Consider the following 13,040-nt stretch of genomic DNA (forward strand, 5'->3'; position numbering starts at 1 on the left):
TTGATGAACAGTTGGTTTTAATTGCCAGGTCATCACATTCGTTTTCGGCCCCAACGTCCATGTTCGCCTCGCCGTTGTCGTCGTCTGCTGGTTGTTCAGTCATTATTTCATTACTCTGTTACATTTTGATGCGGCTCTTTTAATGCGTTGGTTAGGATTTCTTTCAATATATATACATTTACGATAAGTGAGTTTTAGGCTAGTTTGTAACTAAATCTATAATGATGAAAAGAAAACGATTTTATATTAATATATACAGTATCAATGGAGTAAAAAGTAACCAGATGATGAATTTATGTAATAAATAATGCATATCTCTACGTTTTAAATAAACAGTTTTTGTTAAACTCAACAATCATATTATTAATAAATATGTAAAAAACACAATATAGCAAATACGAATAAATATCATCACTTGCACTTCTAAACTTTCCTATTTATACTTGCAAATCGGCGCTCCCGAAGTATGTGTACCAATATGGGGGTAACTAATTTTGTTCGTCTACCTTACATCACGATGTGTAAAGGGACTGAAACCTATGGGCGGAATAAAATTATGGCCCAACTCAACCCGGTACACATACTACGGGAGTACCTGCAAATCATATTCATATTACTACTCATATTACAAATATACACATAACACAAAATTGCATTGCTAAAAGTTAAAACAATAGTCTGTAGCCAAGAAGTTGATTGATAAAAACTTCAGTCTTTTCTTTGCTGTTTCTGTTGCTTCATACATCCATCGTTCAAAATAATTTTCATATTCTAAAAATAAATAAAAGTTTGAAATGATTTTGATGAAATCTCACCTAACGACAGAATAACTGAAAAGCCTCAGTATATAGTATATGATCTATTGTTAGGATTTCCATTTTTTCAAAGAAAACGAATGTTGATTTTGGGTATATTACTAAAGTTCGATTTTCATGGGTAGTTTATATACATGAAAAGAAAACGACGAGGTGCAAGTCGCGAATTCTTTTTGGAAGCTCGTATACCCGCTGTTTGCTTCACAACAAGTATTGGATACGTGGCTTATTGTTATATATGTTTTAGATATATAATATGCACCCACCGTCTTAGAAAGATTATTGAGTTCCTCCTGCAGTATACTTTTCAAAGATTCATCAAATTTATTGAAGCGCACATGTAGTTCCTCATCGATATTTGGGAGAAGTTCACATATTGCTCTTATGTGCGATTCAGTTGCAACACGCTCTTTATCACTAAGATTCAAACATCGCAGCTGTGCGAAATAAAATTTATATTTGAGTTTTAGTTAGCTATAGCACATATATCGATATCTACCAATGAAGTATGGAAGTTGTTTATTGTGTTTCTTTGTCTCGGAAAAGTGAAATGCACAACTGAGTCTTGACATGAGTTGAGCGCGGTCATTCCTGTTTGCAATGCTGATACAACTGAAAAACCCACCTTTCCATATCCAAGCGCTTTTTTGAATCTTCTCACTTGGTATGGCGACAGCATGCACTCACTAATGTCAAGATCTTTCAGTTTACAATCAACTACAATGTTGGCTATTTCAATAATTCCTTCACCAATCCTAAAATTATCTCGTACATCCATAGCATCCATCTGTTATAAAAATTAAAAGAACTTTGTTCAATAACGATTTCAGATACAAATAAGGCCTTTGACCATTCCATATTATTAATAATTCTATATATAACATACTTGATGCTCTCCGGCGAAGATTCGGAATAATTTGACTTGCATTCTGCCTAGTTTGCATCCTGCCAAACTCAGCTTTTCAACTTGATATTGCTTCACCGTTTTCCCCAGTGCTTTGAATGTTCTTCTATTCATGAACGGATTGTAGCTAACGTCGAGTTCAAATAGCTAAATATAACAGAATGTGATTCTAGTTACGCAGAAACTTTAAATATAACAACAGTCTATCACGACGTCATGAAAAAAATTTTGTTAATAAACTTTTTGGCAAAACCAATAATACAACTGTATCGAATTACCTCTCTCGGAGAATAAAGATATTTTTATTCGTGAATACTCCTTGTTGAAAATCTCGAGTTCAAGACCAACAAGAACAAATTTTCATAAATATTGAATAACTGATTACATTATCGAATAAATAAAATACCAAATGATTCTTCATTTCGTTTTACCTTGGCTTTGTCACTGTTGAATCGGCGAAACCTATTAAAACGCCGCTTTGTCAAACCACATGAGCTCAATTTCAGATGTTTAACTTTGTTGGTTCCTACCAGCCCTGCGATAGTTTCGAAAGCTTCGTCTTTCATATCTTCGTTGCAACTTACGTCAAGTTCGTCCAACTATTAAACAGATGTTTGGAATCTCCAATGATAAGTGTTTCAGATAAATTATATTAACGTGGAAATAAGTTGAAATAAATAACAGCAGAATACAGTCTATCATCTTGACATGATTTAGTAGCAAATACCCTAAGAGTAAAGCACATCATAAACACACTTCAAATGTACAACTGAGAAAACACGCAAAATTAAGGATGAACAGAATGTGTTCAAAAACGAGTGATTCGATGGTTGGGCGAGAAAATTCTGATGAATTACACCCTGAATGCGTTTCCAATAACGAGCAGTTTATGAAAACTTTGAAGAATTTGATGTTGGACATTAGTTGATTACCATTTGTACTAATTTTACCACCAATTACCTCGGCAGCACCCAAGCCTTCACTAAACTTTTTCAGTTTATTAGAATCCACGTCACAGTCAACAGCTTTGAATGTTTTGCTTCCGCACTTTCTGAGGATTTTCCCCATAGTTTTATACGCCCCCTCGCTAATATTCTTGTTATAACTGACATCCAATTCGTTCATGTGGGTGATCTAAAAGTAATCTTTAATATTATGAATGGGAAATAATGGTGGCTTTGAATGCAGGGTAACTTTAACCCTACCTACATCTATCCACGTAACGCGAAGTATTGTCTTGTTGGTGATACTATGAATTGAAACTTCGAACAGCACATTCAATCTTGTTTGTAATCGAATTTTGTTTAATATATAGCAATAAATCAACGTCATGCCCCGATATTTAAATATTTGTGAATTTGTAGTGACTAGACTGCTGATTTAGTCGATGCTAACGTTTTTGAAGAAGGATGATTAAACCAATATTGACTCAATTTCGTACATGTTTAGTTCCGCAACAGTTAAGATCTCTGCCATAGGAGTATAACTTTACTAAAAAGTGGAAATCATAATTTCTGATTCGGTTGAAAAACATAGTTTAGTTTTGAAATCTGGAAACTTTATCCAAATTCAAGAATGCTTTTACGACTCAATATCGGAGATAAAATAGGAAACATTATATTAAGAGTCTTGAGGCTTTATATAACTCATCAATAAGAATTAGGACGCTTTGTGGGGTGGTGGTGGCCTTTGTGGCAAGTATACGAAGGAGATCAAATCAAAACAAATCAAAATTGTAACATGATTCTTTGACAATTCAATCCATTGTTTTTAATTGTATCAGAAAGTCGAACAAAAAAGGTGATTTAATTCTAACGAACAAATAAATATTCCCCACCAATAAAAACTAGCGAGAACATATTAATATCAGAAATGATTTTTTAATCGCATGGCTATTGATTTGTCAAATCCTATAATCAAATTGGATGATAACTTGAAACTGTAGAATTCTTAGCGATAAGCAAACAAGATGATTCCATTTGTTTTACAAATTATTTCAAAACATTCAATGATGGAATCATCAGTCATCGACGGATATTAAAAAGAACTTTGAACCTGATCATTCTAGCTGTTTAATTGATGTTTCAATTTTTGCTACTCAACAATTACCTTTTCATCGGCGAGACATTTTTCAAGTTTGTTCACAACATCGTCTTCTAGTTCATCGTTTTCAATGCACAGTATTTCTGATTTATACACAGATATGGATTTGCAAATTGATGGAACTAGGCTTTCGATTCCATCTATATTGCTCACAGTAAACTTTTTGATCTAGAAACAAATAACAAAAAATTTGGTATTATTACTGAAAACTAGTATGTGGAAACATTGTTAAGTTTACAGTAATTTCAGGTGACCCCATGAAAATACAATCAAGAGGATCAGTCTTTATATGATTCGAAGTTGCGAAATATCTTTTGTACTTTGTGTATACAATAATGTGGTATTTTAAGAGTGAATTCACGCGATGTATTTTTCTGTACCTGTACCACAACTATTTAATCTAATATATTGAAAGACTAACTTATCAATGTAAATGTGAAAACTGGTACTGATCATACCTTGCATTTCGTATTTCGAGTTTGTTCAAGCAATAACTCAAGATGCTTTGGATTCATTTTGCAACTGCGAAGTGCAAGCTCTTCAAGTTTGCTGCGCAGAAGAACAGTTTGGGATAACACTTTGATATCGGGTTCGGTTAAACGATGCTCATATATACCAATTTCTTTTATGCACGATCGTATAAGATCAGGAGTCGCGTTTATGGCACCAGCGAGTACGGTAAGTTGTTGTCGACTGCTTTTAGTATTTTTCAGAGCTTCCATGAAGGTTTTCTCTGCAAATTTGTAATAGTGATAGTAACAAAGACTAAAGCAATTTTATAATAAAAATAAAATGTCACGGCCTATTTTTTCAAAAAAAAAAACACAAAATACTCACCTTCCCGTGATGGCATTTTATATTCTTGGTCGTTATCAACGTGCACAAGAATCTTAGAGCATGTTTTTTCTATCTTGTTATCTTCTGGAAGTTTGATGAAGGCTTGAATTTCTGGGTCAAATAGGTATTTAAAGTTCAATAACGAGTTTTTTTTTGGTTTATGATAAAGCTGCATAGTAAAGACACAAAAGTAAAATAAAATTTGATTCAGGGGAATTGTACATTATTTTTGGGTGCTCCCGAAGTATGCGAACCAAGATGGCGGACATCGCAATGTAATATGTGTACTAGGTTAGGGTTAGATCATAATTTTAGGTATAAATACTACGAGAGGCTCTTGGATAGTCTTCGAACTGATAATAGGACTAAAATAAGGAAAATTGGAAAAAAATTGTCGCCTAACCCTAACCTGTTACCCATGTTACGTTCCGATGTCCGCCATCTTGGTTCGCATACTTCGGGAGCCCCAATTTTTGAATATGGGATAATTATATTATACTAGCCATTTGCTTTGATGTTGTTGTTATTTTTGGGATGCTGATTACCGCTTATTTCATAACTGCCCACAAAATCGTTTTGGGTACTATTCTCCGAATGGGAAATTGGAGACTGGAATCGTATTTTCTTTAACTCTGCTGCAGATAAAAACCAGTGATTATTGGACAATATTGTAGACCAGGGTTTCCCAAACTTTTTGAGCAGCGGACCCTTATTTGTGAATCTTAGTTTCACGCCGTATCAATTTCTGTGCCTAACTAACGAAGAAGCATAAATGTTTCATTTACAACACGAAAGTCATGAAAAAGGGATTCATTGCACAATTTATCGTTTCTCGGAGCAATTTCTGACGAGCAAACTCGTAAGTCCGACTCTACAGCAAGCCTCGACCTGTATTTTGTCATCATATTGGTAAGAGCTGCCTCACACATGTAAGTCGTTGGAAGAGGCAATTTTTTAATTGCCTTTTCTAACAGCAATGGATATTCGTCCGCAACGCTCAACCATAAGGATGCAATGGCTCGTTGGTTGAAATCAATCATTAAATATCGATCGGTCTCTTTCATATCGTTGCGGACCTCCTGTGCAGCCATCACGGACCCCCCGGGGGTCCGCGGACCCCCGTTTGGGAAACCCTGTTGTAGACTATAATACGTATTTTGAGATGTTTCATATTCTAAAAATTCATCCGCACTTTTCGTATTGTACACTTATTCAGAAGTATTTTAAAATATTCAAATTTTAGGTTCATCTTGTAAATGTAGTTTGCATATTTCACATATATACGTGGCAATTTTGGATATGTAACCAGCCAATTTTGTAAAACATGACATCCGTTCACTCACCATTCGGCTCTTCCTCTTTTTTGTTTTTATCGTCGTGCAAAGGCACGAAGTATTCGTGTGTTTTAAGCTCTGATTCTTTATCATTCGCCGAAGAATCAATCTTTTTCGATTTATTTTGACATTCGTCTGAAATATTTTTCAAATATTTTTTAGTTTCTCGATCAGGCCATCCGCGGCTTGATATGATTATTCCGCATATAAACTCGATTTTAACTCTGGCGTGGACAAATAGTGGGAATGTCGAGGCAAAGAAGCAATGTATGTTTTTAAATGATTCCTGAAAGACATTATTCGCCCGTAACACACACCGAATATCTTATATTTTCAGTACATACGGTGTGTTCGTGCACAATCGAAAATGGTTCTCAAGGTTTATCTAATTAGGTGCTATTGAATGACTAGTGAAGTATTAAACTTTCCAGTAATATTTGCGAAAATGATATACATAGATCTGTAAGCCATATTTTTTGTTTTGTTTTGCGATGCTCATATATACCAATTTCTTTTATGTACGATCGCATACTATTCATAAGATCTGAAGAAGTCATGTTCATGGCATCAGCGAGTTGTTGTTGGTTTTTAATATTTCTTAGAGCTTCCATGAAGATTTTCCCTGCAAATTTGTAATAGTGATATTAACAATAACTAAAATAATAGCAACTACTTTTTCACTTATTTTTCGTAAGCCATTTTATGGGTGATTTTATAGTGAATTCCATTTATAATAAAAATAAAATGACTGTCACGGCTCATTTTTTCAAGGAAAAACATAGACACAAAATGCTCACCTTCAGTTGATTGACTTTTATATTCTTTGTCGTTATTAATGGACGCGAGCAGCTGAGGGTATGTTTCTACTTTTTTTTCTATTGTCAATAACGCAAGGTTATTTTCTAGAAGTTTGATTTCGGTTTGAATTTCTGGATCAAAAAAGTATTTGAAGTTCAATAACGAGTTCAGCAAATTCTACATTAATTTTCGAACATGGAATAACTATAAAATACTTACCATTTGCCTTGTTGTTGTTGTTTTGTTTTGGATGCTGATTACCGCTTATTTCATTACTGCCAATAAAATCGTTTTGAGTACTATTCTCCGAATAGGCAATTGGAGACTTGGTTTGAGTTTTCTTTAATGCTGTTGCAGACAAAAACCAATGACGAGATTAAAATTATTTGATAATATTGTAGAGTAATACGTATTTTGAGATGATCCATATTCTAAAAATACATCCGCACTTCTCGTATTATACAGTTATCCAGAAGTATTTCAAAATATTCATTCAATATTTTTACACCTAAAGTCGTCTATATATTGCAGTATTTGACTGACTTTATGTTTGACAATGGAGATTAATGCAAGCGAGCCGATTCCAATGGTACATAAATGCGTTTTCGAATTCTTCAAACTGAAAAGGTATTATAACCATGGCAGAAACCCCTCACCATTTGGCTCGTTTTCAGTTGTATGGTTAACGTCTTCCGGGGCCACGAAATTGTCTCGTATATGAGTAATATATTCATTGTACTCTTAAACAGAGGTCCGCAAATACGGGCTCGCGACCCAAATTTGGGTCGCGAAACCCTCCACTCTGGTCGCATAACAATTAATTTTGCCATGAATATATAAGCATCGTGTCAGTGCAGCGTACTTATGTACTACACTACACAACTACAACCCTGTAAACGCCTATTTATATTTATGGATGTTCAACTTCCTTATTTACTGCCGTAACTTTGACCAATCAGCATAAGCGCAAAATTTGACGTAACAATAAACGTTTTAGCAGCCGCTCAGACACTTTTGTGTCACTCAGACAGATTTTCATGGTTGTGAATATTACCTCGTTTTGCGTGCTATTTGTTAGTTTTTGGTAAATATAGGTCTAAATTGAATAACTCAATAGTCACTTTATCTTTGTATAGAAGTTTTATTTTAATTGCAGTAATCAAGAATTAGTCTTGAAATAGATTTGATAGACTAGGGTCTACCGGTAAATTTAAATGAATGGTTGAATGTTTTGAATTAAAATGATGGGTTGAAACATATAAACCGGTTTATAGGCGCCAACTCGTAAAACCACACTTGGAATAAGTAGCAACAATTTTGCACTGATAGAGTATATAGGAAGAATTTTCCGAAGATCGAAACTCGGGGAAACATTCATTACGTAACTTGTTGCATCGTTATTATCCTACTACGTGATCAATTGCATTTTTTTCGAAGCAATACGAGGTTAGCAGTATCTGTATGGAATTGTTTCATAAGACATATAACGAGATTTTATGTGCAAAGTTTCTTATAATTTTGGGCAAGAAAACTACTAGTGTCAATATTAGTCTAAAAATCGATAACTATTTACATTTACATGCTTACCAAATGAGAAATGTTGTGGGAAATTAGAAAAAAGTTGCGGACCTTGCTCTAACAATGGCATGCAGATTTAATTTGATTTTTACTAAAATGAAGTCTTATTTCAGATTTATAAATTCATAGCAATATTTTTATTTGTGGCCTGATATGCGCCAACGCGATTATTCTCATGCGTGGACAATCAAAGGGGCATTTCTATCATATATATTTGAAAAATATCTGCCTTCAAATCTGTTATACATGTAAATATGTATTGAAAAATATTTTTTTTTTGGTAATAATGTACCTTTTCTCTAACTCTTTTTGGTATTTGTATTTATGCGCTACAGTGAACAGATGCATCACTTTTTAACAAAATTACATGATTATATTGTAAATGTAGTTTGTGCATATTTCACATACCTGGCAATTTGGAAATTAACAAGGTCATTTTGCAAAACATGACATCCGTTCACTCACCATTCGACTCTTCCCCTTTTTTGTTTTTATCGTCGTTCATAGGCATGATGCAATTGCCTGGTTTAGGCTTTGGTTTTTTATTATTGGCTGAAGAATCAATCTCATCCGATTCATTTTGACATTCGTCTGAAACATTTTTCAAATATTTTATAGTTTCTCGATCGTGCCTTCGGCCCCTTAATGTCATTATTCTCCGTGAACAAATGGCGGGAATGGCGAGGCAATTAAGAAGCAATGAATGTTATTAAATGCTTCATGGCCGTATATCTAATTTTTTTCAGTACATACGGTGTGTTCGATCACAATCGAAAAGGGTTTCTCAAAGCTTAGGTGCTACTGAATAACTAGTAAAGTGTTTAACTTTTCAGTAATATTTACGCTAATGATATATACATGGATCTGTAAGCGATATTTTTGTTTATTTTTTTCGTATCGTCGCCGGTAGCATGTCAATAGTTGACTTCTTCTGAGTGGATATCAGCTTTAAATAAAGCAAGTGATACATAACTTCTGCTTCTACTTTTTGCTTTTTTGCATTTCTTTATGTTTGTTCCAATTAATTTTATAGTGAAAATAGTAAAATCCGTTTCTACCTAAAGTGAATATTTATTTATAACTTACCTTGCTCATCGATTTCTTGAATGCATTCGTTGTCTATCTTGACTACCGAAGAATTGTTTGTTATATTATTTTCTGAGACATTGTTGTGGTTTCTAATAGAATCTACCATTTCGAATTTTTGACTAATGGGATTTAAAAACAATTGATCCTTTTCCAGTTTTATGTTTCTGAATTTCTTGACACTGTATTTTTTTGTCACGTTTTCTTTCAATGCAAGTTCTGACAAAGTACTATATACAAAAATTAGTAGTTCCAAAGTTTTAGAAACACCAGCATCGATCTTTAATAACGTTTCCAACATTTTTTGTGATGTTGCAATCAATTCGGTCACAGCTGCATCGGTACGATCAAAATATGGAAAATTCTCAGCAACAACGTGTTGAACTTCCTGTAAACAAGTTTTTGCCATATCGCCACGAACGACGCTGTCATTCTGTGAATTTGCCACAGGATTTTTCGTCGACTTATGGACATTTTGTGCAATTGGAAGAAGTGTCAATATTGGAGATTTGTTACCATTTTTTGACATTGCGTCTCCGTCCCTCGTAATGTTTGTATATTTTTCGATGATTTTTTCGATTGCTCGAAGCAATGAAAAAGATTTCCCTCTTGCTCAACACCTTGCGAACGTACACTAATCTTGCTCGCCGTATTAGGCTTGATTTATAATAATACCAACCACATCAGTTGTCTTATTTTAATTAGTAGTTTTCCTTATAATTCACTGATGTGGGTTATCATGAAGTAATCAGGCAAATATCCTGCTATTATTCTAAACATTATGCAGTGTTTTCGCACAAATATTTGCCTATTATTCAAGAATTGCTATGATACTATTGTTCACTGCATGTACCATCATATTTGTATTTTTATCAGCATTTCTTGAATCCCAACAAGTGGCAAACGATAATACATATCATTCTTGAATAGTTTCAAATCTTATTGGGATATTTTTCATCACAGTCATTGGATTAAATCTCTGTGCTTAGATAAACAGATATTATTTGGGATTTTACACACAGTTTTCTTTATGCCAAACGATTCATTATCAATAGACCTTAGTCATTTAAAACCCATCCCACGCGCAAAAATAAAAGTGATGTAAAAATTTTATTTTTAACATTAGCTCTTATGGGAAATGTGATCACCAGAGCAGAAATTTGCATTATTTGGGATTTTCTAGATATGTTTCATCGTATACGTGTGCAGTTTTGAGGATAGAATATTTTTTACATTATTTTTGATATTTTTATCATGATAAACATGGTCAAGATATTTGATAATCGTTCATTAAATTTTTAATGATCGCGGTGTTTCCGATGACGTCATTCTCACTAGACCATGTGATTCTGCCAATTCGCCGTGCTCTGTGGGATATGCGCTGCAAATGCGGCGCTAATGTCGCTTTGGGTACGGTACCGGTACTGGAAGCGTTTAACATTGACAATCTATAACCCATACCATTTCTATCACGTTTGTTTACTGGTTTTACGCATTTATACCTGTACCGCTTGCAATCATTTACTGAAGGCATGCTGACGTGTTATTTAAACTACCGGTACCGTACCAAGGTTGCAAGAGGTGCAAACTAAATTATTCAGTAAATACTGAAATAGGCCTACGAACAAAAATGTTGGCGAGCCTGCCAATAGGCAGGATAAGTTATACGGTACCGGTATACAAAAAAGATGAATATCTCCAACCTATAATGGTACAATACCGGTCTTCTAACAAGGTTAAAAACATGACTGAATACGAGAGAGAGATTTATTTCATCAACCAGAATACAAGCATTGAATCAATAAAAATTATATACAAAACACACAGTTATTCGGTATAGACTGGGGAGCGATACGACCATCACAGTCAGCTCAACCCAGCCCCCCCCCCCCATGTTCGCTATCAAGATTAACAGTTAATTACGATGTTTAAACAATTTAACAAAAACTCCTTGAAGGAAGGGTTGACTGAGTTACGGAATATTTTTGGATTCGGTTAAACATGTAGTCCATTATTAAACCACTGCTTTTTTTTGTAGATTTTCACTTAGTGAACACTTAGCAAGTGCGACAGTTAATTTATAAAAAAAAAATTATAAATTAATAACAAATCAGTAGAAGTCAGCTCGGGTATTCAAACATGTGATGATTGAAGTGAGAAAAAAATTTGAAGTCACGTTTAGGCTATCACATTAAACAACAATGGAAAAGGTACATTGGAATCAGTCAAGCTTCAAATGCTAATGGCATTAATGAAAAGAGTATGCGAAATGAAGACTGAAGTTTCCATCTGAGACATTGGAAGACGCTAAAACCTTATAGACTTGATAGTGTGTAAAGCCTTCTCACAATGCAGTAATAATGGGACATATATTTATAATATCATTATACAGGCTTTAAGTTGAACAATATGTGAAATTAAAATATCTATCTTTGCTAATAAATGCTGAAACCATTTATTTCAATCTGCTGAGTGATTAGGGCTAGATTTTGCTGTATGGACCATCACCAGGGCTGGATTTACCAATAGGCTAGGCAGGCTGAAACCTAGAGCCTCGAAATTCGGTTTCGAAATTTGTAATTCTTTTGAAAACTTGCCACGTTTAAACCCTACGAAATGTATATATATATCAAGCTTTTCAGAGTAGAAAATTCTGTACACAACTGGTTTCAACCACAGCATCATAATAAGGGAAATTATTATTATGCGCATTCTGCTGGAAGTTTCTATGTCAAAGTATGGCTGTAGCGGTTGTTTGATCAAAGAAATTGAAAGCAAAACTGCCTCAAGTAAATTTTTATTCCTTTAATTAAAAATTCACACCCATGAACGGGGAGAATGAAAAATTTAATGCACTCATATTTTTAAATTTGAAGCAATGACATGCGGTGTTGTTTAGAGAGAAATTCTTAGCTCAAAAATATGAAAGGGGCCTCGCATGGTCTAAATCCAGCCCTGAACATCACCAATTTTGGTATAGGTACATGGTGTCAACAAGACTCAACATATGAACTGAGTTAGGCCATTGGATTTTGAAAGATGTACCAGAAATGTACATATTTGCATGGAATTCATGAAATATATAACATCCAATAAAAACCAAAATAGGTATTTCGTTGAACGCCAGTTGTGGTCCCGGTACCGGTATTCCAGTATTCTGTTATCACAAGCAGTTTCCACAGAGCATGGCGCGTTGGCAGAATCTCATGGTCTAGTGAGAATGACGTCATCGGAAACACCGCGATCATTAAAATTTTAATGAACGATAATCAAATATTTTGACCATGTTTATCATGATAAAAATATCAAAAATAATGTAAAAAATATTCTATCCTCAAAACTACACACGTATACGATGAAACATATCTAGAAAATCCCAGAAAATGCAAATTTTTGCTCTGGTGATCACATTTCCCATAAGAGCTAATGTTAAAAAAATATTTTTACATCACTTTCATTTTGGCGCGTAGGATGGGTTTTAAATGACTAAGGTCTATTAGAACAGGGTGGTCCAAACCCAGGCCCGCGGGCCACATGAGGCCCGCCGCTTTATTATCTGTGGCCAGCGTCGCATTATCGGAAGGA

General features: G+C 34.4%; 1 protein-coding gene across 4 annotated transcripts; it reads right to left on the reverse strand.

Annotated features, from left to right (window-relative positions):
- Window positions 1-221: 221 nt before the first annotated feature.
- Window positions 222-10,480, reverse strand: LOC120329415 (uncharacterized). 4 transcript variants are annotated; one of them, XM_078110329.1, is made up of 15 exons: window positions 9,456-10,480; window positions 8,835-8,960; window positions 7,011-7,139; window positions 6,791-6,922; window positions 6,526-6,615; window positions 6,003-6,128; window positions 4,660-4,770; window positions 4,281-4,555; window positions 3,829-3,990; window positions 2,680-2,853; window positions 2,151-2,318; window positions 1,702-1,866; window positions 1,441-1,602; window positions 1,082-1,252; window positions 222-771 (listed from the first exon to the last, which is right to left on the reverse strand). In XM_078110329.1, the coding sequence occupies exons 1-15, from the start codon at window positions 9,982-9,984 to the stop codon at window positions 709-711; spliced, it is 2,583 nt and encodes an 860-aa protein (XP_077966455.1). In that variant the 5' UTR covers window positions 9,985-10,480; the 3' UTR covers window positions 222-708. The 4 variants fall into 4 exon arrangements, with proteins under 4 accessions (XP_077966455.1, XP_077966451.1, XP_077966457.1 ...); XM_078110325.1 differs by having other exon boundaries at window positions 6,499-6,615; XM_078110331.1 differs by lacking the exon at window positions 4,660-4,770 and having other exon boundaries at window positions 6,499-6,615.
- Between the last annotated feature and the right edge of the window lie 2,560 nt (window positions 10,481-13,040).

The sequence above is a fragment of the Styela clava genome, chromosome 1 (assembly GCF_964204865.1).
Source record: "Styela clava chromosome 1, kaStyClav1.hap1.2, whole genome shotgun sequence".
Taxonomy (NCBI): domain Eukaryota; kingdom Metazoa; phylum Chordata; class Ascidiacea; order Stolidobranchia; family Styelidae; genus Styela; species Styela clava.

Excerpts from the sequence above, each read along its gene's own strand:
- LOC120329415 (XM_078110325.1), bottom strand. The coding sequence starts at position 9,984 with ATGTCAAAAAATGGTAACAAATCTCCAATATTGACACTTCTTCCAATT. Across the intron at positions 6,129-6,498 it reads ATCGTACATAAAAGAAATTG|ACGAATGTCAAAATAAATCG; the intron begins GTATATATGAGC and ends AAAATATTTCAG. Across the intron at positions 4,556-4,659 it reads TAAAATGCCATCACGGGAAG|AGAAAACCTTCATGGAAGCT; the intron begins GTGAGTATTTTG and ends ACAAATTTGCAG.